Genomic DNA, 25251 nt, shown 5'->3' with positions numbered 1-25251 from the left:
ACCTATCCAATTGCCATGAAGAAGAAATTAGGGGGACCTAAATCTTCTTCCCCTTTCCTATTGATTCATTGTACTTTTTTTTTTTGCTTTTTGGGTCACAACTGGCGATACACAGGAGTTACTTCTGGTTCATGCACTCAGGAATTACTCCTGACGGTGCTTGGGGGACCATATGGGATGCTGGGAATCAAACTTAGGTCAGCTGCGTGCAAGGCAAATGCCCTACCCGCTGTGCTATTGCTCCAGCCCCTGATTCAGTGTACTTTATCTCAAACTCATCCCCTAATTTCCCACCTTAAATTCATCATTTGAACTACTATCTTCTTTCTGTCATTCCTTCCACTTGTCCCGTAAGAAACTGAGGAAACCCAGTGTATCTAACTCTTGTTCCTCCTTTAAAAGCTGGTCCCACCATTGGCCAACCTCCTTTAACTCATGAGTGGCTCTACTATATGTTTCCATAGAATTTCTGTCATTGCTGTTATTGCACTAAATTGCATTAAAAATTTTTAGGGTTCTTTTGGTAGGTAAATGTCTCACTCACTTTAGTATACCTAGCACCTAGTATATTACAATGTATACTATGTATACTTACATATAGAGAAATATGCCTGCAATATAGTAGATAATAGACATATGCTGATACTCTGGTTTCTCTTCAGATCACGTATATCTATCTCCCTCTCTCAAATATGTGCTGAACAAATAGTCTCTAGAATAGATTTGATGTTCTCTGTTATTATGTATATCTGTTTAGTTATTCTGCATATGAACCATTGATTATTATGGTGATAATTGATACCTTTGAGCAGAGGAGATAGCTCTAAGGGCTGAGTGCATGCATGCTTTGTATGTGGAAGGTTCCGATGCTATTTCCAGAATCCCATTGTCCTAAGCACTGCCAGGTATGCCTCTCCCCCCAAAAATTAATATGTAATAGGCATAAAATTGTTAAGACCATATCCATGTACACCATTGTTACATTCTGTTTCTCAAACTCAAAGGGCACTGGTTTTAAAATTCTATTAAGGATCAAGTAACCTGGAGGGTTATTGAAACAGAGGGGCCACTACCTGCTTTTATATTTTTATTTTCCCCATCCCCCAGATTTAAGATAAACAATAGCATTGTGAACTTTAACTTTGTTATATATAACATGGTTATTTGCTACACTTTATTACAGAGTGGTTATCATAGTAAATTTATTTAATTTAAAGTTTTTAAATTATTAAATTTAAATTTATAGTAAAGTTACTTTGCTACTTATTTTTCTTCATGAGACGAGACACCAAACCCATAACCAAACACATCACATCCTCAGTCAAGGAAAGTTTTATTTAATCCATAACCTCAAATAATTTAAAAATGTCCATATGTGTGTTGAAAAAAAAATTCAGATTTACCTGAATAGACATTTCTTCCAGGATGACTCAGAAAAGACTAAAATGCACATAAAAATATATTCATCCTCACTTATTTTAGGGAAATGCAAATGAGACCCCAGTGAGCTATCACCTCACAAGTGTGAGAATGGCTATTCACAAAAAGACAAGAAGTAACAAATGTGAGGATGTGGAGAAAAGGGGAACCATTGTATACTGTTGGTGATGTAATTTGGTGTCGCTATTATTTGGAAGACAATACGTGGATTTCTCAAAAATTAAAAATACAAGTCTGTTAATAGTTATTATATGCTGGACATTTATAAAAAGAATATTAATTCATTGCAGCATCATGAACAACTGCTAGGAGTTAGAAACACTCAAGGGTCCCATCAAGAAATTATTGAAACAGGAATATGTGGTATAGGACTGGAAAATGGTTCAAAGGGCTGGAAAGTGTGCTTTGCAATGTGCTTTGTAGAGCCCTAGGTTCGATCCTTAGCACCACGTGGTCACCTGAGCACCACCAAGAGGGAGAAATACCCCCAACATTAAACCAGGAGTGCCCCCTGAAGACTGGTGGGTATAGTGATGTCCCAAAAATAAATTTTAAAATAGAAAGGTGGTGGTATATGTACATAGTTAAATGCTACTTCTCAGCTTTTTTAGGGGGAGGGTCACACCCAGCAATGCAGTGGGGTTACTCCTGGCTCATGCACTCAGGAATTAACGCCTGGCAGTACTCAGGGGACAATATGGGATGCTGGGAATCGAAACCGGGTTCGCCACTTGCAAGGCAAATGTTCTACCCACTGTGCTATCGCTCCAGCCCCAGCTATTTTTAATAAAAATGAAACCTTAACATTTACAACAACATGGATGGATAGACCTAGAGGCTGTTATGTTTACCGAAATAAATCAAATGAGGAAAAGCTACCACTATATGATTCCCCTTGTGTGGGGCATAAAAAAAATCATTTAACTAAATAAAATTAAAGTAAAATTTTAGGGTATAAAATCAGCAGGGGAAGTATGAATGAAGGTAAAATCGGTCATGTTTATGATAAAAATGGAATTCAACCTTTAGTGGTGAAAATTAATGTAATATATACAAATGTTTGTAATTATTTAAAAAAAAGTAGTGTAGGGATGTGGATGTAGCTCCTTGGAGCACTTGCCTTTAATGTGTGAGGCCTGGCTATCCACAGCACTGCAAAAATAGAAAAAGAAAAGAAAAAGTTCACAGTATAAATAAAGGTAAAAAAGGATAACAACTTTCAACAGTATGGTTAATTCTAGTCAAGATGCTGGAATTTGATGTCCATAAAGTAACTTTGTCACTGTTAGCCATCTTCTCTCCCTTTTTTCAAAACTTAGACCCTCGTAATGCTACTTTATTTCAGTGATATTTTTCTTTATAATTTCTCATGTGAGTGAAATTAGACAGTATTTGTCTTTGGTTTACTGCATATCACTGAATGCCTTCAGCTTCCACCCATATTATTACAGATAGCAGGATTTTCATCTTGTTGCTAAAGAAAGTATTCCGTTATGTATATTGGAATGTTTTTTATCCATCTGACATCAGACAGTGAAGATGTTTCCATGTTTTTGCCTATTGTGAATAATGCTACCATGAATATAAGGGTACAGATATCTCTTCGAGATTCTTTCTTTCATTTTTTCATTAAGTTTTTAATTTTTTTTTTGCTTTTTTTGGGGGGGGGGTCACACCCGGCAATGCACAGAGGTCACTCCTGGCTCTGCACTCAGGAGTCACTCCTGGCGGTGCTCAGGGGACCATATGGGATGCTGGGAATCGAACCCAGGTCGGCCGCTTGCAAGGCAAATGCCCTACCCTCTGTGCTATCTCTCCAGCCCATTTTTTCATTCTTTTATTCTTTCTTTATTTTTCTTTTTTTTGTTTAGTTGGTTGGTTTTGGTTTGGGGGCCACACCCAGCAGTGCTCAAGGCTTACTCCTAACTCTGCTCTCAAGAATCATTTCTGGTGGAGTCCATATGTGGTGCCAGGGATCAAACTTGCATCAGCTGCATGCAAAGCAAGTGCCTTACACTGTACTATCTCTCTGCCCCAGGAATTTAATTTCTTTCAGATAAATTCCCATAAATGGTAATTGATGTATTATGTATAGTTATATTTTTAGTCTTTTTAAGGACTCTTCATACTGTTAGCCATAGTGATTGAACCAATTTATATCCCCACCAGCAGCGCATTAATGTTTCTTTTGGGGGGGGGGGGTGGAGGTAGGGACCAAGTAGATACCATAAAGGGCAAGTGAATATGCTTTGATCACTGGTTTCACATGATTCTCCAAGAATCACTAAGAGTTTACGCCAAACAGCAAGCTAGGAAAATCCTGTGAGCACTTCTGGTTACAGTCTATAAACTTGCTCCCCAATATTTTTCTTTTATCCAAATATTTATATACTTATTATTGGTCTTTTTAATAACAACTATGCTAACAAATGTGAAAATACATTTTTCCCATTTTGATTCTCATTCCCTGATGATTAGTGATGGTGAATATCATTTAAAATACCTGTTAGACCCAAGAATGGCTGAGATTAGTACCAGGAATTTTACTCCATGGCTTAGAGGCCAACCACACATGCTAGGGGAAAAGGGAGCTCAGATAAGAGAAGGGAACACCAAATAAAGGTGTTGGGAGGATCCTCCCAGGATGGGAGAAGCATGCTGAAAGTAGACTATAGACCAAACTTGATTGTCACCCATTGCCTCTTTTGCAAACCACAACACCCAATAAGAGAGAGAGAACAAAAGGGAATGCCCTGCCACAGAGGCAGGATGGGATGGGGGGGATGGGGGGTGGGAGGGATACTGGGATCCGTGGTGGTGGGAAATGGGCACTGGTGGAGGGATGGGTATTTGATCATTGTATAATTGAAACCCAAGCACAAAAATTTGTAAGTCTATAACTGTACCTCATAATGTCTCACTAATAAAAATATAAAAATAAAATAAAATAAAATACTTGTTAGGGGGCTGGAGCAATAGCACAGCAGGTAGGGCATTTGCCTTGCATGCAGCTGACCCGGGTTCGATTCCCAGCATCCCATACAGTCCCCTGAGCACCACAGGAGTGATTCCTGAGTGCATGAGCCAGGAGTAACCCCTGTGCAGTGCCAGGTGTGACCCAAAAAGCAAAATAAATAATAAATAAATAAATAAAGTACCTGTTAGTCATTTACATATATTATTTGGAAAATATTCATTTACTACACTTAATTTTTATTTTATGTGGTCACACCCATTAGTTCTCAGGGGTTACTCCTGACTCTGCACTCAGGATCACTCCTGGTGAGCTTGGTGGGTGGGCATCATATGTGGTGACCATGATCGAACCTGTGTCAGCCACATTCAAGGCAAGTACTTTACCTGCTGCACTATTGCTACAGTCCCGTTTATACTCACTGTTAATGGTATAATTTGCTTACTTGTTATCAAGTTTTATGAGTTCTTTTATATTTTAGATATTAACCCCTATCTAAGATCTACAAATAATTTCTCGCATCAGTAGGTTGCGTCTTCATTCCATTGATAACTTCTTTTGCTGTACATAATATTTTTTAGTTTGTGGGCTGGAGCGATAGCACAGCGGTAGGGCATTTGCCTTGCGTGCAGCCAGCCCAGCCGAGCCGGGTTCGATTCTTCTATCCCTCTTGGAGATCCCGGCAAGCTATCAAGAGTATCTCGCCCGCACGGCAAAGGCTGGCAAGCTACCTGTGATGTATTCAATAAGCCAAACACAGTAACAACAAGTTTCAAAGTAGAGATGTTACTGGGCCTGCTCCAGCAAATCAATGAACAATGGGAGGACAGTGGTTTTTTTTTTGACAGTTTGATGTACCCCCTGTGTATATTTTTAATTTTTTTATGCTTTTTGGGTCCCTACCCATAATAACATCGCCAAGACTAATGTAAAGGAACATTTACCCTATGTTTTCTTCTAGTATTTTTGTGGTTTCATGTTTTACAATTAAGTCTTTAACTATTTTGAGTTCAATTTTTTTTGGGGGGGTCACACCCAGCGATGCACAGGGGTTACTCCTGGTTCATGCACTCAGGAATTACTCCTGGCCATGCTTGGGGGACCATATGGGATGCTGGGAATTGAACCTGGGTCGGCCGCGTGCAAGGCAAACGCCCTAACCACTGTGCTATCTATCACTCCAGCCCCTCGAGTTCAATTTTTGAGTGATGTATGGTAGGGGTCCAATTTTATTCTATTGCATGTTGATATTTAATTTTTCAAGTTCCATTTATTTCATGCACTGAGTATTCTTTGCTAATTCTTCAGTTTTTTAATACATGGGTTTATTCATAGGGTTATGATTATGATCTATTTGTCAGTATTACATTTTTTAAAGTTTTATTTCTATAGCATTGTATTATAGTTTGAATCCAGGAATGTGGTTTCTTCATCTTTTTCTTTCTTAAAATTGTTTTGCCTACCTGGAGTCCTTTATGGTCCATATAAATTTTAGAATTGATTTGATATTCCTGTGAAAATACCTTTATTATTTTGATGAGTTTACATGAATCAAAAAGGCTTTATAATATAGACATTTTAAAAATATTTTTGTTTCTATCCCCAGATTTTTCACCAGTATCTCACAGTTTTTAGCATATGCATCTTACCTCCTTAATAGTATTACAAATTAAGTGTATGTAAATGTGGCTGATATTTGTATGTTGATTTAGTATCCTGTAACCACCGAATTCAGTTTTTGTGTGGAGTGTTTATATCATGTCATATGAAAACAAAGATTTACTTCTTCCTTTATTGTTTGGATGTTTTTTACTTCTTTTTTCTTACCTGATTTCTCAGGCTATAACTTCCAATACCATGTTAATTGGGAATGGTGACAGTGTGTTCTTCCTAAATTAAAAGTAAAGTAAAGTAAAGGCCCTTCCGTTGATTATCGATTTGTTCGAGCGGGCCCAGTTACGTCTCCATTAGAGATTTTGTTGTTACTGTGTTTGGCATATCGAATACATCACGGCGGCTTGCCAGGCTCTGCCGTGTGGGCGAGATACTCTTGGTAGCTTGCCGGGCTCTCCGAGAGGGGCAGAGGAGTTGAACTTGGGTCGGCCATGTTGGCTGCGTGCAAGGCAAACGCCCTACCGCTGTGCTTCCTAAATTAAGAGGGAAATATTTCAGTGTCTAGCTGAATGCATAGATTGCATTTGCATAGATTGTTCTTCATAATGTCATTTCATGACTCCAACCTGTGATAGTTCCTTAGTCTTTGCCTTTTCTGATCTTAACACTATCGAAGAATACAGGTTATTTATTTTATGGTCTCAAGTTTATCTTGTCTGCTCTTTTCCAGTAATTATGTGCATTGTCTATTTTCTAATTCTTGTAATAGTTAACAGAAGTGATGCTGTGCCCTTGTCTGCTTCATACCATATAGAGAAGCACAGGCTGTCCATGTCTTACTAAGACTGATTATTTTAACTATGCTCACTTCATTAAGGTGTGTCAGCTAAGATTCTCCTTAAAGTTACCGTTTTCTCTTTGTAATTATTATAGAGACACACTTGGAGACTATATAAATATTCTTGTTTCTCATCATACTTTCATCACTAATTTTAGCAGTCATTGATGCTTCTTAGCTTGCATACTTATTACTGAAGTGTGTGCCAAATGATGATTTTTATTTCCATCTATCTACATTAATTAAGTTTCTATTTTAAAGTGGAGCTATTTCTTTCTCCATTTATCCTTGCACTTATTTATAATTGTATGGGTTCATAGATATTTTTTGTGTCCTATATGTTAATCTCATTTTCATTGCTTAGATTATTTTAGATTTGGTCATTAGGAACTTCCTCAAATTGGTTTCTGTTTTCTTTCAACAGCTCATCTTTGTTTTGAGCACTTCCTTACTTTCTGGCACTACAAGATATTCTAGGATAGAGATTGCCAAATTTTTTTTGTTTGTTTGTTTTTATTGTGTTGGTCCACAACTGGGGTGCTCAGAGATTACTCTTGCCTTTCTGTTCAGGGACCACTCCTGACAGTACTTGGAGGACCATATGATCAAACCTGGGTTAGATGTGAACAAGGCAAGCACCCTACCACTGTACTATCCTTCTGGTCCCAAATATTTTTCTTGAAGGGACAGATAGTAAGAAGTTTTGACTCTGAAGTCATAAAGCTTCTGAATTCTTTTTAGGTTTACATTACCTTTTAAACATATGTGCAAACCATTTTTAGCTTTGTATTTGGCTTACAGACTGTGCTTTGCAGGCAAAAATCTAGGTTAACCTTGTCATCGCCCTAGCTTGAAAAAAATCAGCCATTTTTTCAGAAGGCCTTTTATTGGTAATTCTTTTTTTAAATTAGGCGACATATTAAAATAGTTTATTTACTGAAATAGAAAAGAGGGAAAAAGAGAAGAAGGAGAGAGATAGAGGGGAGAGAGACAGAAACAGAGATCCGATCCATTCATCTTAGGATGAGAGGCAAGTAAATCTCTCAGACAGAGAAAATGTACCCTGCATGCCTTTCCAGAGGTAGTTTTATAGTTGAGCTTTCCCCATAGTGACCAACCTGGGGCTTTATGGTAACTGAATTTTGCAGAACAAGATCTAGACACAAGATATACTCATTGGTATTGAACTACTATTGATTGCTTTTAGCTCTTCCAATGAAGAAAATTAAGAAATAGTGAATATACTCATATATATATATATATATATATATATATATACACAGACATATTAAAACATTTTTTGTTTTGTTTGGGGGCCACATTTTCCTCCTGTTTCTGTGATCAGGGGTTACTCCTTGCAGTGTTGGAGAGTATGCTGTACCAGAAACATACTGAATCAGCTGGTACTGGACAAGTACCTTAACCTCTGTACTATCTCTTCACAACACTTTTAAAAATGCTTCAGCAAGCTCATACTGATTCCCAACACCATGGGATTTATTCTTTTACCCCTTTCCTTATTTGTAACTCTTTACTTTGACAATGAGAAATTCTACTACCATAATTCACAACGTTTACTTATTTATTCAGTCTTAGAATGAACATAAAATAGTTTCTGTTCCTCAAGCTCACATCCTTGTAAAAAAATATTTTCACTAACTATTGCATGGAACTTTTGCTTTTGGTCTATGGGATATGGGAAAACTGTTTTTTCCACAGTTACTTATTTTCTGTCTCTTTTTCTTCAGAATTGTTATATATTTCATCTTCAATATAATTATATTACTTTTTAATTATATCATTGTAAGATAAACAGTTACAAGGTTGTTCATAACTGGATTTTAGTCATATAATGTGTCAACACCCACCCTTTCCCCTGTGCATCAGTGTCCCCTGTTGCCCTCCAACCCCAATTATATTTATCATTGTTCATCTCTCATCTTAGGAACTCCCCAAATTTCCTGGTTAGTTATAGTGGTTTATCCATCTGTCATTGTCGTCGTCGTCATCATCATCATCATCATCATCATTATCTCTCTTCATATAAAAAAGTGTAATTAATTTTTAAGTGCCCCGGGTAACTGAAATGTAAAGCCAGATTTAAGAACTATTATAATTGGAGTAAAGACGCAGAAGGAGTCATTTTTAAAAGTAACTTTGAATCAATATAATACTTCTCTATGTACTTAATGTAAGGTAAAAGGTAAAGGCTCTCCCGTTGATCATCGATTTGCTCGAGCGGGCCCAGTAACGTCTCCATTGGAGACTTTGTTGTTACGAGCCCGGCAAGCTACCGAGAGTATTCGATATGCCAGACTTAATGTAAGACATAGTAAAAATTATGTAATTACTAAAGGAATAGGAAATGCATGTAATAACCACAGTATGATGGAATGTGACAAAAGTTTCTTGAATGTGCATGTTGAAATTTTTCTTAAAGAAGAGAGGGGTGAAATGATTCTAAAGTTGATATTTCTTTTTAAAGATGAAAATCTGCAGCTGGTAAACCATGAAGCAAATTCTGTGACCGTGGATGTTGTTCCTCATGTTGATAACCCAACCTTTGAAGAAGATGAAACTACTGATCAAGAGTCTGCTGTTCAAGAAGTTAAATCGTAAATCTGTGTCAATAGAAAACTTGAACATTTAGTCGTAACATAACTGCCAATGAGGGCCTAGTTTACTATCAGTGGACTGAATAAATTTAATAAAATAAGAATGATACTGAAAGTGCTGAGATGACTAATACTATGCTATAATTAAATGGCTTAAAATATTTAACCTATTAACTGTTTTTCCACAAACTCACACTCTTAATGGTTTTCATAGGTGAGTTTCTTCTCAATAGTTATAGAACATTTTTAAACATTAACAACTGTCTTCAAGTAGTCATATTGTTCATTTGTAACAAATTTCTTATAAAAACATGCTGCTTTTAAAATGTGGAATAGCTGTAATCATGTTATTTTATGATACTATCTTAATTAAAATACTATGTTAGCTTGGGCTATGTATGTGTCAAGGTTTTTCTCCAGGTGTGTATATTGATCTGAAATTTTAATACAAATTTAGGCTAAAACCTCATGACATGTCTATTTAAGCTACATTGAGTTGTTAGAACAAGATTAAAGCTGAATATTCATTTTAACTATTTCTTGTTTTTAAAATTAAGCTAAATGTGTTTTGTGTGAGATCTTGAGCATCGTTTATACGAGACTATAGACAGGACTGGATTGATAGGCATTACTAGTGACACCAATTTAATACATGATTACAGGCAAAATAGTTTCTTACAAAAATGCCATGGGACAATTTATCAAACTTGTAGAATTCTCCAAAGCCAAATATGTGAATTATCACACTCTGTAAAAATGATCATGATTAAGTCTCACAAAAACTAGAAACTGATCTTTGTGTACGAATCTACAGAAATTAGTCTGTAGAAAATGTTTTCAAACAATGTCAACTTTTGAAAATTGAGTTTACATTTTACCTAAATGGGCTAAAATTGTATTTGGTAAACAGAAATCCATCCATATATCTATAAATTTTGTGAAAAGCATTTTTTTTGGTGTTTGAAAAAGAGTAGTGGGTGGGGGGAGAATTCCTGGTGCCTTAATATAAAGTTTGAAGCTTCATCCACCAAAGTGATATATAGCTCTTTATAAATGCACTTTATTTGTATTCTCTGTGGCTTATCTTTGGTTCTAGAATTTTGTTTCCAGTGCAAATTCCAGTAGAATTTAGGCAAAATCAGAATAGACATGTATTTTGCTTGCTAAAGTGTAAAATGGATGAAACCATTGCATTCTTGTACACTGATTTGAAATGCTGTAAATATGTGCTGATTTGTATTGATTCTCTTTAAATATAAAGTGTAAATAAATATTCCAATAAAAGTTTGTGTCTGCTTAACATATGATGACTTTTTTTGGTTTTTGGGACACACTCAGTGATGCACAGGGGTTACTCCTGGCTCGTGCACTCAGGAATTACTCCTGGCGGTGCACAGACCATATGGGATGCCAGGCTTGCATGTTTATTTATTATGCAAGGCAAATACCCTACCTGCTATACTATTGCTCTCTCAAATTCACATATTTCATTACGAATCTAGGAATTACTGCCATTGTAATATTACTGAACCTGTTATAAACTAATTTTTAATGCAAGGTAAATAATGAGAATGATTATCATATTAGGGTAGAAAAAAATCTTAATGTCTGTTTCTTTTTGTTAATTTGTTTGAGAGTCTGTACCCAGTAGTGCTTAGGGACAACTCGTGTTTTTGTGTTCAGTGGTTGTTCCTGGCAATGACTGGGGAGCTATATGGTGCCAAGAATAAAACTTACGCCTTCTGTATTCAAAGCATGATCTCCAGTCAGTTTAGCTATCTCTCCTGTCCTGCCAATCTATCGTTATACTATCCAAGGAATAAGATCAGTTTTTTAAAAAAAAATTAATTGCATCACCGTGAGATACAATTACAAAGCTTTCATGACTGAGTTTCAGTCATACAATGATCAAACACCTATCCCTCTACCAGTGTAGCTTTTCTACCACTAATGTCCCCAGTAACCTTCCTACTACCCCCTCTCCACCACATTTCCTGTCTCTATGGCTGGCAGTTTCCTTCTTACTCTCTCTCAACTTTGGGGCATTATGGTTTACAATACAGATACTGAGAGGCCATCATGTTTGATCTTTTGTCTACTTTCAGCACACATCTCCCATCCCAAGCAATCCCTCCAACCATCAATGACATAGTGGTCCCTTCTCTATCCCAACTGTCTTATCTCCTAGCACTTGAAGTAGGATTCCAATCATGGACCGATCCTCCTGGCCCTTGGGAATAAAAACATTTCCTTCTTCTTTCTCTTTAGCAGTACAGCTGTTGGGATGTTGTTCATGAAGTATCTTCTTGTCTTGGAGTGGAGCTACAAAGTGATCAGGGAATCCAGAGGCTACTCCTAGGGTACTCAGCCAGCCAGGGAGGATGTTCTGATGTTCTAGATGATGCTGGAGTCTGCTAGGGCTATACCCAGTACTCTCAAGTTTTCAGTAGCACTAGGGAGCAACACAATCCAGGCAGGTACTGGAGTCAACACATACCTTACTGCTGAGCTATCACTCGAGCCCTTGAAAAACAGTTGTATTCAACTGTTTTTGTAAAGCATTTTAGGAACAAACATGCATGGATCAAAATCTCAGAACCATGACTCTGTGGCAGCAGTATGTTTATCTGATGCCACTAAATAAATGATACATATATTTAGAACAAAATATTTCAAGTTTTGTGGAGGTTCTTTGGTGATCATTTATGATTCTTTGAATTTTTACCAATTATTAAAGAACAGGCTCTGCCGTGCGGGCGAGATACTCTCGGTAGCTTGCCGGGCTCTCCGAGAGGGGCAGAGGAATCGAACTCGGGTCGGCCATGTTGGCCGCGTGCAAGGCAAACGCCCTACCGCTGTGCTATAGCTACTGAGAGTATCTCACCCGCACGGCAGAGCCTGGCAAGCTCCCCGTGACATATTCGATATGCCAAACACAGTAACAACAAAGTCTCCAATGGAGACGTTACTGGGCCCGCTCGAGCAAATCGATGATCAACGGGAGGGCCTTTACTTTACTATTAAAGAACAATTGACAAACTAAAGTTCATCCATTGTAAATGTATAGTTTGGTGATGTTCAGTGAATATTTAGAATTATGTAATCGGGAAATTTCAGTTTCAGATCTTTCCATCACTGAAAAATTGTTCCCTCAGAGTCAGATATGGTCAATTTCTGTTGCCATTTCCAGTCCCAGACAACTACCAATCTTCTTTCTGTTTCTAAAGATTGACTATTCGGGGGTGGGGAGTGAGGGGTTGGGTAGAGAGACAGTAAATGAGTAAGACATTAATCTACTTTGAGAAAGTTTCTGTTCATTTCATTGCCCCATTTTTGGATGGGGTTGGATGTTTTCTTCTTGTGGAGTTTAACCAGTATTTTGTATATCCTGGATATCAACCCCTTGTCAGATGTGTATTCGGTGAATATCCTTTCCCATTCTGTAGACTGTCTTTGTATTTTGGTCACTGTTTCTTTGGAGGTGCAGAAGCTTCTTAGTTTAAGATAGTCCCATTTATCTATCTCTGTTTTCACTTGCTCGGCCAGTGGCGTGGCATCTTTGAAGATACCATTAGCTTCAATGTCATGGAGGGTTTTGCCAACTTTATCTTCAATGTACCTTATGGTTTCTGGTCTGATGTTGAGGTCTTTAATCCATTTTGATCTTACTTTTGTACATGGTGTTAGGCAGAGTTCTGAGCCCATTTTTTTGCATGTAGCCGTCCAGTGATGCCAACACAATTTATTAAAGAGGCTTTCCTTACTCCACTTCACATTACTTGCACCTTTATCAAAGATTAGATGAGCATATGATTGAGGAGAGATGTCAGTGTATTCAACCCTGTTCCATTGGTCTGCAGTTCTGCCTTTGTTCCAGTACCATGCTGTTTTAATTATTACTGCTTTGTAGAAATCCGAATGGCAAAAAAGCACATGAGAAAATGCTCTACATCATTAATCATCAGGGAGATGCAGATCAAAACCACAATGAGATACCATCTCACACCTCAGAGACTAGCCCACATTCAAAAGAACAAAAGCAACCGATGCTGGCATGGATGTGGCGAGAAAGGGACACTCCTTCACTGTTGGTGGGAATGTCCACTGGTTCAGCCCTTCTGGAAAACAGTATGGACGATTCTCAAAAAATTAGAAATTGAGCTCCCATTTGACCCAGCAATACCACTCCTGGGAATATATCCCAGAGAGGCAAAAATGTATAGTTGAAGTGACATCTGCACTTGTTTGTTCATTGCAGCACTCTTTACAATAGCCAGAAACTGGAAGAAACCTGAGTGCCCAAGAACAGATGACTGGTTAAAGAAACTTTGGTACATCTACACAATGGAGTACTATGTAGCTCTTAGAAAAGATGAAGTCATGAAATTTACATACAAGTGGTACAATATGGAAAGTATCATGCTAAGCGAAATGAGTCAGAAAGAGAGGGATAGACATAGAAAGATTGCATTCATCTGGGGGATATAAAGTAACAAAGTATGAGATTAATACCCAAGAATAGCTGAGATCAGCACCAGGAGGATTACTCCATAACTTAGAGGCCAGCCGGGTATCCTAGAGGAAAGGGCAGTTCAGATAGAGAAGGGAGCACCAAATAAAGGATGTTTGGAGGATCCTCCCAGGAGGGGAGATGCATGTCGAAAGTAGACTATGGACTGAACATGTTTGCCACTCAATGCCTCTTTTGCAGACCACAACACCCAAAAGGAGAGAGAGAACACAGGGGATTGCCCTGCCACAGAGACAGGGGGGATGGGGGGATGGGGGTGGGAGGGATATTATCCATGGTGGTGGAAAATGGGCACTGGTGGAGGGATGGGTATCTGATCATTGTATAATTGAAACCAAAGCACAAAAAATTGTAAATCTACAACTTTAAAAAAAATACAATAAAGGGGAAAAAAAAAGACATTAATCTAGTAAGAATCTGACCAGGATTTGATTCTCAGCACCGCATATGGTCCCATGAACACCACTATGGGTCATTCCTGAGCACAGAGCCAGGAAAAGCCCGGGAGTGCTGCTGATGTGGGTCAACACCCCCCCCACACCTAAATAAAGATTGCCTATTTAGGTCATTCAATATAAATAAAATTAAGGAACATGTGGATTCATGACTGGCTTACACTTGTGCATTTTTTCCAAGATTCATTCATACTGAAGTATGCATTTCAAGTACTCCATTCTTTTTCATTGCTAAATAATATTCCATTGAAGTTTGTCCCGCCACATTTTACATGTTATAAATTGTGGCATTGTAAAATTATCTTTTGGTGTAGATGTATGTTTTCAAATGTTTTGGGTATAGAAACAAGGGCAATGCATTCTGTGTCACTTGTGAATTTTCTTCAATAATCTCTGATAATGATAATAAAAAGAAAATTCTGGTGTTATATTTTATACATATAATTAAATGTGAGCTCATTAACAGTAGCAATAGGTAAATTTAATGTGCAGGGAGACACTGACTTAAGAAGGAGAGATTTTCTGAGAGTTAATTTTAGAGTAGCAGAAATCAGGTCCTCTACCTTAGACTAATTCAGTGAAAGTTTGAAAAATACTACCCACGACATCTTAACCTTTTCACTAGAGAAATTGACAAGTTCACAGTCACGGTCCTCCCGTTGTTCATCCATTTGCTCGAGCAGGCCCAGTAACATCTCCATCATGAGACTTGTTGTTACTGTGTTTGGCATATTGAATATGCCACGGGGAGCTTGCCAGGCTTTGCCGTGCGGGCGAAATACTCTTGGTAGCTTGCCGGGCTCTCTGAGAGGGGCAGAGGAGTTGAACTTGGGTCGGCCATGTTGGCTGCGTGCAAGGCAAATGCCCTATCCGCTGTGCTATTGCTCCAACCCAACAAGTTCATTAATGTAAAATATTTTTTGTATTACAGATCTAGATTTTGATGGCTACAGAGTAGCACTATAGCACTCTCCGGTTGTTCATCAATTTGCTCCAGGGGGCTCAGTAACATATCCATCGTGAGACTTTTGTTACTGTGTTTAGCATATTGAATACGTCAGGGGTTGCTTGCCAGGCTTTGCCCTGCGGGCGGGATACTCTCAGTAGCTTGCTGGGCTCTCTGAGAAGGGCAGAGGTATCGAACCCGGGTCAGCTGCAACAGCCGTGTGCAAGGCAAACTCCGTACTGCTGTGCTATAGCTCCAGCCGGGGCTACAGAGTAGTAGATGTAACTAGTTAATGGTTAATTTCTTTTGTACTAATATCCGTAGGGCGGAGCAATAGCACAGCGGGTAGGGTGTTTGCCTTGCACACAGGGAACAATTTTTCAGTGATGGAAAGATCTGAAACTGAAATTTCCCGATTATTACATAATTCTAAATATTCACTGAACATCACCAAACTATACATTTACAATGGATGAACTTTAGTTTGTCAATTGTTCTTTAATAATTGGTAAAAATTCAAAGAATCATAAATGTTTACCAAATGTTCACCTTGCACACAGCTGATTCTTCCATCCCTCACCCCTCTCAGAGAGCCTGGCAAGCTACTGAGAGTCTCCCGGCCCGAACAGCAAAGCCTGGCAAGCTCCCCGAGGCGCATTTGATATGCCAAAAATAGTAACAAGTCTCACAATGGAGACGTTACTGGTGCCTGCTCGAGCAAATGTATGAACAACGGGAGGACAGTGCTACAGTGCTACAAATATCCCAGTTCGAAGACACTGCCCTTAGAAAAATTAAATGAGCATATTCTGAAAATAAAAGTATTATTTTCCAATATTGGATTTAATTTTCAATATTCTAATTGCAGTTTCTATAACATGATTGCAAGGTTGTGCATTTTCATGATCTTGAAGATAGGGCATTTGCCTTGTACTTCATCACCATTAGAGTGCCCAAGACCTTTCATTACCATCCTCAAGCACAACCCTAGCCCATTTTTTCCATCCCTTGCCTCCGGCCACCCCATTTGGTAATGTTAGTTTTTTAAATAAAATGTCAAGGGACTGTTCTTTTCAAGGTATTGCCCTGAGAGATAGTACATTGTGTATGACACTTGCCTTGCTTGCAGCCAATTGGGTTCTATCCCTGCCACTCTATATTATCTCTGATCTGGCAAGGAGTGATCCTTGAATGCAGAGCCAGGAATGAGTCCTGAGCATCCAAACACAAAACACAAAAGGATTTTATCTAAATTTTATTAACAAGCTTATGTTTTTAAAATAGCTATGTAGGTTTTAATGAAAATATAATCACCTCCGGTTTATTGTAGAGTTTGATTTCAAAAATCTAATTTGCTTTAAATTAGTACATATTAGCCATTGACATGTCTGCAGATTACCTGGGAGACTTGTTAAAATGTACACTCTGATTTGTTAGATCTGGAATGGAGTATGAGATTATGAATTTCTAGTAAACTCCCAAATCATGCAGATGTTGCTGTCCTGACCCTGAATTTTGAGCAGCAAATCTCTAAATTGTCACCCTCTAGTAGTAGTCCATCTACTTTGAATCTGATTACTTGTAAACCTACTGCAGATGTAAATCATAAACCAAGCTTGTAAAGTTTGTTTTAACTAAGAAGCAAATATAGTCATGAATGACAGCCTTGGTGATTCCATAACACAGAGTATGGAATTACTTTCTGGAATTTCCTGGTATCCCTTCACGTAGTTATTTAAGGCTCAGATTTTAAAAAACTGTGTCAGTTGAAAGACTGAGTCTAGATGAAAGAAGTATTCTTTGCATAATATAACATTGTGTCAATCAATATGTGATTTGGGCAAACCAGAAAACAAAAATAAAAAGAGTCAGGTGAGTTCAGAAAGTAGTCTACAAGTACAGCAAGAAAGTGACATGAGGCTAATTTGAAATGATATTAGGATGGCATGAATTTCATAATGAGAAGCAGAGGGGTGTGTGTTTGAGACTGTGCAGATGGTGAGAGTAGGAAATTTGAAATTATTCCAGAGTTTTTACTTTGAATAAACAACGGTGATATAAACTATGAGAACTGAGTAATAGAAGAACTTTGGACCATGGAAGGGGGTGCATGTTTATATATAAGCCGTATACATATACGTGTTTATACATAATATATATGTATATATGCAGGTCGTAGTTTGTAATTAGACAAATCTAGGTTCAAATTCCACCCCTGCCATTTATTTCATCATGCGATCTTAGGAAAGTCACTTGACTTCTCTGACCTTCATTGCTGGATACACACACATTTACATATATATATTACATATGTACACACATATATACACACATATGTGTGTATATATAAACATATAATGTATATAATGTATGTTATTTCAATCTTTTTTCTTTAGAAGCAATTTACATTAACATACACAATTGTACATTGAGTAGAGTGGCAGGCTCTGTTATTTAAGCACTTTCAGAGGGATGCTTTTATTTGCAAAGGCTTGAAGAGGAGTTTATGATCAATCCAACATTTTACATCACAGGAGTAATTTAAGAGTAATTTAATTTGGAGAAAGCATTTTCTCTAAATGGCAAACGTTTTTAACTAACGCAGAAACTCCACATTCCCTGCTCTGAGTCTGAAGTGTGTCTAATTCTATGACTAGGAGCATGTGGTTATATCTGGATGGAGTTATGGAGGAGAAAAGCAGAAAAACCAGTCTGGAAAGTTCATGTTCAGCTCTAATTTTTAAAGATTAGAGCTAAATATTGGAAAAGAATGTGATTTGATGAGGAAGGCTATAAAAAAGAAAAGTGAAGGTAAAAAGAAATAAGGAAGCTTCACATCTCTCTGGTACTGATATATTTACAGATCTTTTACCAGGAAAACAATCTTTGTGTATCCAAATTGAAATGGCTGCACACCAAAGATAGACTGCACTTTGGGAAACAAAAAAAATTTGCTACTTATCACCTCCAGAAATATGATTTGGGACTACTTGGACTGTTTAGTAAAAAAAAGAACCTAGAACTCATCCTCTTCTAAACCAAGAAAAATTCCTACTTGTGAGCACATATCTATCAGTTTTGAGCTGGCCTATATCTTGGGAGAGTGAAGAAAAGGAGGGTAACATCTCCAATGCAGAATTCTTGGCTCCAGTATTTCAACCTTGAGCCTGCTTTCTAAAAGCCCCTTGGTTTTGAACATAAAGTCCTTTTAAAATTTTTTCGTAAGTAAACTTCTGACTCCTTCCTTCCATACACTTTTTGTTTGTTTTTCAATGCAGTGAACCCTAATTCTGGTGGACTAAATTAGCATGATAAACAAATACACACATAAAGTTCCTCAAAATATCACAGAAACCACTGGATTCACTCACCTTGCTTTAAACTGCTGGGAATCATTGCTAAGGTTAGTCATGAAAGGTTTTATATTCCTCGGAGAGTTTACAAAAATAAGAAGAGCTCATAATTGTTTAGATTCTTTTTTTTTAATTTTTATTTATTTATTTTTTTACAGTTGTAGATTTACAATATTTTTTGTGCTTGGGTTTCAATTATACAATGATCAGATACCCATCCCTCCACCAGTGCCCGTTTTTCACCACCATGGATAATGTCCCTCCCACCCCCATCCCCCCATCCCCCCCCCCCCTGCCTCTGTGGCAGGGTAATCCCCTGTGTTCTCTCTCTCCGTTTGGGTGTTGTGGTCTGCAAAAGAGGCATTGAGTGGCAAACATGTTCAGTCCATAGTCTACCTTCGACATGCATCTCCCCTCCTGGGAGGATCCTCCAAACATCCTTTATTAGATTCTTAAAAGCAAGGTCAGACCTTCTCGTGACTTAATAAGAAATCGTAGCAGTTAAATCAACAGATTCGGCAGGCGGTGGGGCAGAGGGAGGGGTGGTCGGAGTGGAAAAAAACTGGGTATTTCTGATTTTTCTATTCTTCCTGTACGAACAAAAGGAGTTTAATGGAAGATTTGGAATTAGATGTAACTTACATCAGACCCTCTTGGTCTGAGGGCCTTGGATAAGTCATGTCGCCGATCTGCGTTTTTATCATCAGCAACTGACCAAGTAGGGGAGAGGATTTCCTTCGCCAGACTTCTGTAAATGGGATAACATAGCATCCACTACGAGTTCAATAAACGTCAGATGCTGCTTCCCAGAATGGGCCGTCTTGAATTTCGGGAACTGGATTAAGCCTTCGACGTGAGAAGCAGCAGTGTCTGCAAACTTGGGGCTCTCTCATTTTAAGGCCGGCGAAAAGCTTTAAACTTTCACTCTGCAAACTCCACTTAACCGGTGGCGGGTATGGCTTTGAAAGACACCCCCTGCTCACCCCCGCCCCGGTGCATGGTAGGAAGTGTGGTTCAGCGCTTCGGTTCCTTGCGGACCCAAGAGCGTCAGAAAACTACAACTCCCAGGAGGCAGTGCGAGGGAGCTGTTTCCCCGTCGAGCGGTGGCGCTGTGGGAGGGAATTGGCGATCCTTCTGCCTACGTGGGAGAGAAGGGGGGGGGGGGGGGGAGTGTGGAAAAGCTGAACCCGAGACGCTGCCGCCTCAAGAAGCTTCGGTGAGAGTAGAGGGAGGAAACGGGTGCACGGTGAGGCTAGGAGGGCATCGGGGTCGCCGCTCCCGGCGCCCCAAAGTTCTCCGAGATGTGGCTGAAGCCCGAGGAAGTGCTCCTCAAAAATGCGCTGAAGCTGTGGATGATGGAAAGATCCAATGACTACTTCGTGCTGCAACGGCGTCGGGGCTACGGGGAGGAAGGCGGAGGGGGGCTCACAGGTAAGCTCTTGGCCAGCCCCCCACCCGTCTTGGGACTAGGTTTGTGGGTTCTTCAGAGGTGGGAGGGAAACAGTTACTCGTAGCGAACTGCGACCCCATCCCAGACCGCGAGCGCCGGGACGCGGGTTCGTCTCCCGCCACCACCTTTGCATTGCCCTCGGCGAGACCGAAGAACGCCCCTGGACCGGCACTGGGCTCTTTGGGTGGGATAGAAAGAGGGAGGAGGGCTTCCTTCCCGGCAAATCAGGGGTTCTCGAGGAGCCTAAACACCTGCCCTGACGCTTCCCATGGGGGAGGGGGCTGATGAGGGCTGGTAGACCTCGCCTAGCCGGGCTGAGTGTGGTGACCCGGGCCAGTTAGCAAGTGCGGACTTAACTTTTGCCCACTGACCTCCGGATCGATAATCACCACCTTGGAGAGTTTTAAGTGTGTGTGTGTTTGGGGCGGGTGGGAGGGCGGTGGTTACGGTGAGAAGAAAGGGAGGGGCCCCGATCACATCCTGGGAAAGAGGCATCAAATGAGACATTCAGGAAGGGGTGGGGGGACGGTCATAGGAGGTGGGACGAGGGATAGGACTAGGAATTGCCGTTTTCTCCGAATTTAGCATCTTTTTTTGATCTTCAAGTTTTCAGTCCTTGGGATCCCGTTCCCCTGCACCTCCCCAAAAGGCTATTTCAGCGTTGTGCTTGGTTTCTCTCTTTCTCGAGTGTGTGTCCTTGTCCTTTCAAAGCCCTGATCAAACCAGGGAAACCAACGGAAATTAACTCATACCCCCTCAAGCAGCCCACCTCCCATTCCTTGCCTTATGGATTAAGAAATGTGCCTTGGTTAAGTATTTCAAGTCTGTAAGAATTTTTATTTTAGGATCCCTGGTCTTGGGCAGAGACCTTGTAACTTTTGGAAATCTGGCACCCGAGGGTTCGACTTTGTGTCAATTTTTCCTTTGGTCTGTGTCTTTGAAGTGGTGAACCAGGTTTGATTTTTGCCCCGTGATTAAAGGGGAGGAAACGTCTGAAACCCTAGATTTTGGTCCCAACCACATCTCTTGTTGGAATCTGCTCGTTTTTGCTCCCACGTTTTCAACCTTAGCACGCACTGTTGTGCCACATGTAATGCTACAATATTAAAACTCGGTTCCCTGTTTTTGAAATAGTCTGGATAACAAGTGATGGCCGGGTTAGTAAACTAGTAAACAGGGCACATTTCAATTATAACTAGCATCTAATAAAGCAGGAACATTATCATTATAATTAAATGACAGAGACTTGAGTAAACATTCGTGGAGAAAGTCACGCTGCTCTTCTATAAAATGGTGTCTACCTTACCGTTGAGAGGATGAAATGAAAGATAAATGCCAAATCAAAGCATGTTAAAGATGATAACATGTACTGTTAATTTTATTTTTACCAAGGAACTAAGAGAGTGGAGAGAATTCTGAGGTTCTATTAGACTTTTTATTTGAATCTTACAGGATTCATGAAAATAAAGCAACGGAGGTTGGAGAGATAGCTCAATGGGCTGAACACTCTGCATGAGGGAGATCTAGTTGCTTCCTCCAAAAGACAAATATAAAAGGCAACAGAAATTGCCTTCTTTAGCTTCACATTTTGTCACATCTGAATTTTTTTTGGTGATGTTGGGAGCATGGATTGGAAAACATCACCGGAGCTCAAGGGCTGTATGCTTAGGAATGATGCCCTGATAGTGGTTAGTCAAGGGACTATGTAATGTGCAGGTGATCAAACTTGGTTAGTATGTCAGATACATTTCCTCCTGTAGTATTTCCCTGACACTCATTTTGTTTGTTTGCTTCTAAATCATAAGTGTTATTTTGCAAATGAGTATAGTCAACAGTGGCAAATATTTCAGATTAAAACGATAATCATGGTTCATAATTACATAGTGATGTAATTTACTTATATAAGACCATCGTGGAACAGGTCAGAATATAAAGTAGATCTTATAGGCCAGTGTGATATAGCATATATTAGTTCCTTATAATTTTAATTGGTCATCATAATTTTCCTGATGCTCCTGATAACATTTATCAAATAAGTTTATTTCACTTTGTACAACTGTATTTATGAAAAATAATAGATAAATGAATCTCCTGAAAATCAAATCAACTTTATGCGGTATTTGTTGCAGTTTACTTTAAATAATCATTCCTTTTTTGTATTTTATTTTTCATTTGACTTGTGTGTGTTTGGGGATAGAGAATGGTCCACACTCATTAGTGCTCAGGAGTCACCCCTTATTGTGCCAAAGTGATAGTACAGCTGGTAGGGCACTTGGAAGACCCAAGGTTCCCTGTCCGACATCCTATATGCTCCCTTGAGCCCCACCAGAAGTGGTTCCTGCAGATCCAGGAGGAAGCCCTGAATATCTCTGGGCATGGCCCCCAAACCAAAAATAATAATAGCAACAACAAAAAGGAGTGACCCCTTGCAGTGCACGGAGTCAATCCTGGTCACTGTAAATGGTTTTCCAGCACCGGCAGAATGACCACAAAGCACAAAACTAGTAGTAGCCCCCGAATACTGCTGGAGTATTCCACCAAAAATAGCAAAAATAATAAAGATGTATTTATACATTTTGTTTAAAATGAAGAAAATATGATTATCTCGATAGTTAAGAATTATACTTTTAAGATTTCTTTTATTCACCATTTGATCATTGGCAGTAACTCCCAGCTATATAAATAACACTATTGGTAGACTTGAAGTTAGTTGACTTTTTCCCCCCAATAACAGAATTGGAACCACAGTGCATCCTAAGAGGGTTTTACTAGGTAACTAGTTTAGAGTTAGGATACTGGAATCCTCTTCTAAATTTCCTAAATGTCCTCTAGTGGATAATTGATTACTTAGCATTTGTCTATCTCTCTTACTTTTTGTCCTGGTTTACAGCAGGGTCGCATATCTTATGGATAAAAAATTTAAAAATTGTTAACAAAATTGATAACAAAGTTGTTATACATAAGATTATTTCATAGATAATGTACTTTTCCTCCATTTCCACAAATAGTTGAACTTTCTGGAACTTTGCAGTTGCCTTACATTATTCCTTATGCCTCCTGGCAGATAAGGATAATGACTTTTCTGTGGCACCTAAATTTAGCACCTAGTTTGATGTAATTAAAATAATGTATGCTTATTTGCTTTATTAAGCATAAATCAACAATTTCCTTTGCTTGACAGATGGGAGCTAGTGGAATCATGGAGTGGAATCTTGGGGTTTTATGCTATAAAGTACTGGTAATGAGACTCAGAAAAATCTGTCAGGAATCTTTAGTTTGTTGGGAATATTTTACTCTTGATTTTTCCATTGTAAATAGTATAACCAGGGATTTTTTCCTAACTGAATAGCAGTGAGATACACAGTTACAAAGTTGTTTATGATTGGATTTCAGTTATACAATGTTCCAACGACCGTTCCTTCACCAGCATACATTTCCCACCAACAATGCCTGGAGCTTTTCTCTCCCTGCTCCCAGGCTCTCTCTGTAGCAGACACTTTTCATCTCTTTCTTACTCTGTCTCTGTCTCTGTCTCTGTGTCTTTAACTCTGTCTCTCTGTCTCTATCTGTTTCTGTCTCTGTTTCTCTCTCCCTCTGTCTCCCTTTCCTTCTGGGCATTATGAGTTACAAAACAGACAATGAAAGGTTATCATGCCTATTCCTTTACCCCTTTTCAGTACTCATTTCTTTTCTGGAGTGATCATTTCCACTATCATTGTCATAGTAGTTCCTTCTCTCTCCTAATTGCCCCTCATCGTGCGCGTGCGCGCGCGCACACACACACACACACACACACACACACACACACACACACACTTGTGGCAGACTTCTATCTATGTACCAGATCTCCTGGCCCTTATTTCTACTACCTTTGATGGCCCTTATTTCTACTGCCTTTTGAGTATTACTCTCATATTGTGGGTTTTTTTTGTATTGCAAAGGAGCACAATCATTCTGTCTCTTCCTCTCCCTCTAGCTAATTTCACTCAGCATGATACTCTCCTTGTCTTTCCATTTATAAGTAAATTGCATGACTTCATTTTTCCTGGTAGCCATATAATATTTCATGATGTAAATGTGCCAGAATTTCTTTATCTAATTCATCTGTTCTTGAGCACTCAGACTGTTTCCAGATTCTGGCTATTGTGAATAGTGCTGCAATGAACATAGAAGTGCAGATGACTTTTCTGCATTGTTTTTTGGACCCATAGGGTATATTCCCAGGAGTTGTATTGCTGGGCCATATGGAAGCTCAATTTCTAGTTTTGTGAGCAATGCCCATGTTGTTTTCCAAAAGGGTTGGACCAGTCGACATTCCCACTAACAGTGAATGAGAGTCCCTTTCTCCCCGTATCCACGCCAGCACTGGTTCTTGTTCTTTTTGATGTATGCCAGTCTCTGTGGAGTGAGATGATATCTCATTGTTGTTTTGATTTGAATCTCCCTGATGATTAGTGTTGTAGAATTTTTTCATGTGCCTTTTGGCCATTTGTATTTCTTTTTTGAGGAAGTTTCTGTTTATTTCTTCTCATTTTTGATGGGATTGAATGTTTTTTTTTTCATTTAAAGTTCGACCAGTGCTTATATATTTTTCATATTAACCCTATAGGATATGGGTAAATAATTTTTCCCATTCTGTGGGCTGTCTTTGTATCTTGGTCACCATTTCTTTTGTATTGCAGAAGCTTTTTAGTTTAATGTAGTCCCAGTTGTTTATCTTTGCTTCGCTTGCTTGATTAGGGGTGCTTCATCATTGAAGACGCCTTTAGCTTCAGTGTCATGGAAGGTTCTGTCTACATTTTCCTTCATATACCTTATGGTTTCAGGTCTGATATTGACGTCTTCAATCCATTTTGTTCTGACTTTTGTGCTTGGCATTAAAAAGGTCGGAATTCATTGTTTTGCATGTGGCTGCTCAGTTTTCCCAGTACCACTTGTTGAGGAGTCTTTCCTTGTTCCACTTACTGTTTCTTGCTCCTTTATCAAAGATTAAATGATCATATATTTGAGAGTCTGTGTTAAGATATTCAACTGT

General features: G+C 39.0%; 2 protein-coding genes across 3 annotated transcripts in view; both read left to right on the top strand.

Moving 5' to 3' along the window:
* RNF128 (ring finger protein 128) overlaps positions 1-10783 on the top strand; it is a 148803-nt gene extending 138020 nt beyond the window's left edge. For both annotated transcript variants that reach the window (XM_056125666.1, XM_056125665.1), the window contains exon 7: positions 9352-10783. In XM_056125666.1, the coding sequence (XP_055981641.1) occupies positions 9352-9485 (134 nt within the window). In that variant the 3' untranslated portion in view covers positions 9486-10783. The remainder of the gene's footprint in view (positions 1-9351) is intronic.
* Positions 10784-19969: 9186 nt separating this feature from the next.
* The window catches only part of TBC1D8B (TBC1 domain family member 8B), a 104976-nt gene continuing 99694 nt past the window's right edge, over positions 19970-25251 (top strand). The window contains exon 1 of the mRNA XM_056125763.1: positions 19970-20197. Coding sequence (XP_055981738.1) covers positions 20068-20197 — 130 coding nt within the window. The 5' untranslated portion in view covers positions 19970-20067. The remainder of the gene's footprint in view (positions 20198-25251) is intronic.

Source organism: Sorex fumeus, unplaced genomic scaffold (assembly GCF_029834395.1).
Source record: "Sorex fumeus unplaced genomic scaffold, SorFum_2.1 ptg000058l, whole genome shotgun sequence".
Lineage (NCBI taxonomy): Eukaryota > Metazoa > Chordata > Mammalia > Eulipotyphla > Soricidae > Sorex > Sorex fumeus.
The sequence above is the reverse complement of the archived record's forward strand: the minus strand, read 5'-3'. Positions and strand labels throughout refer to the sequence as shown.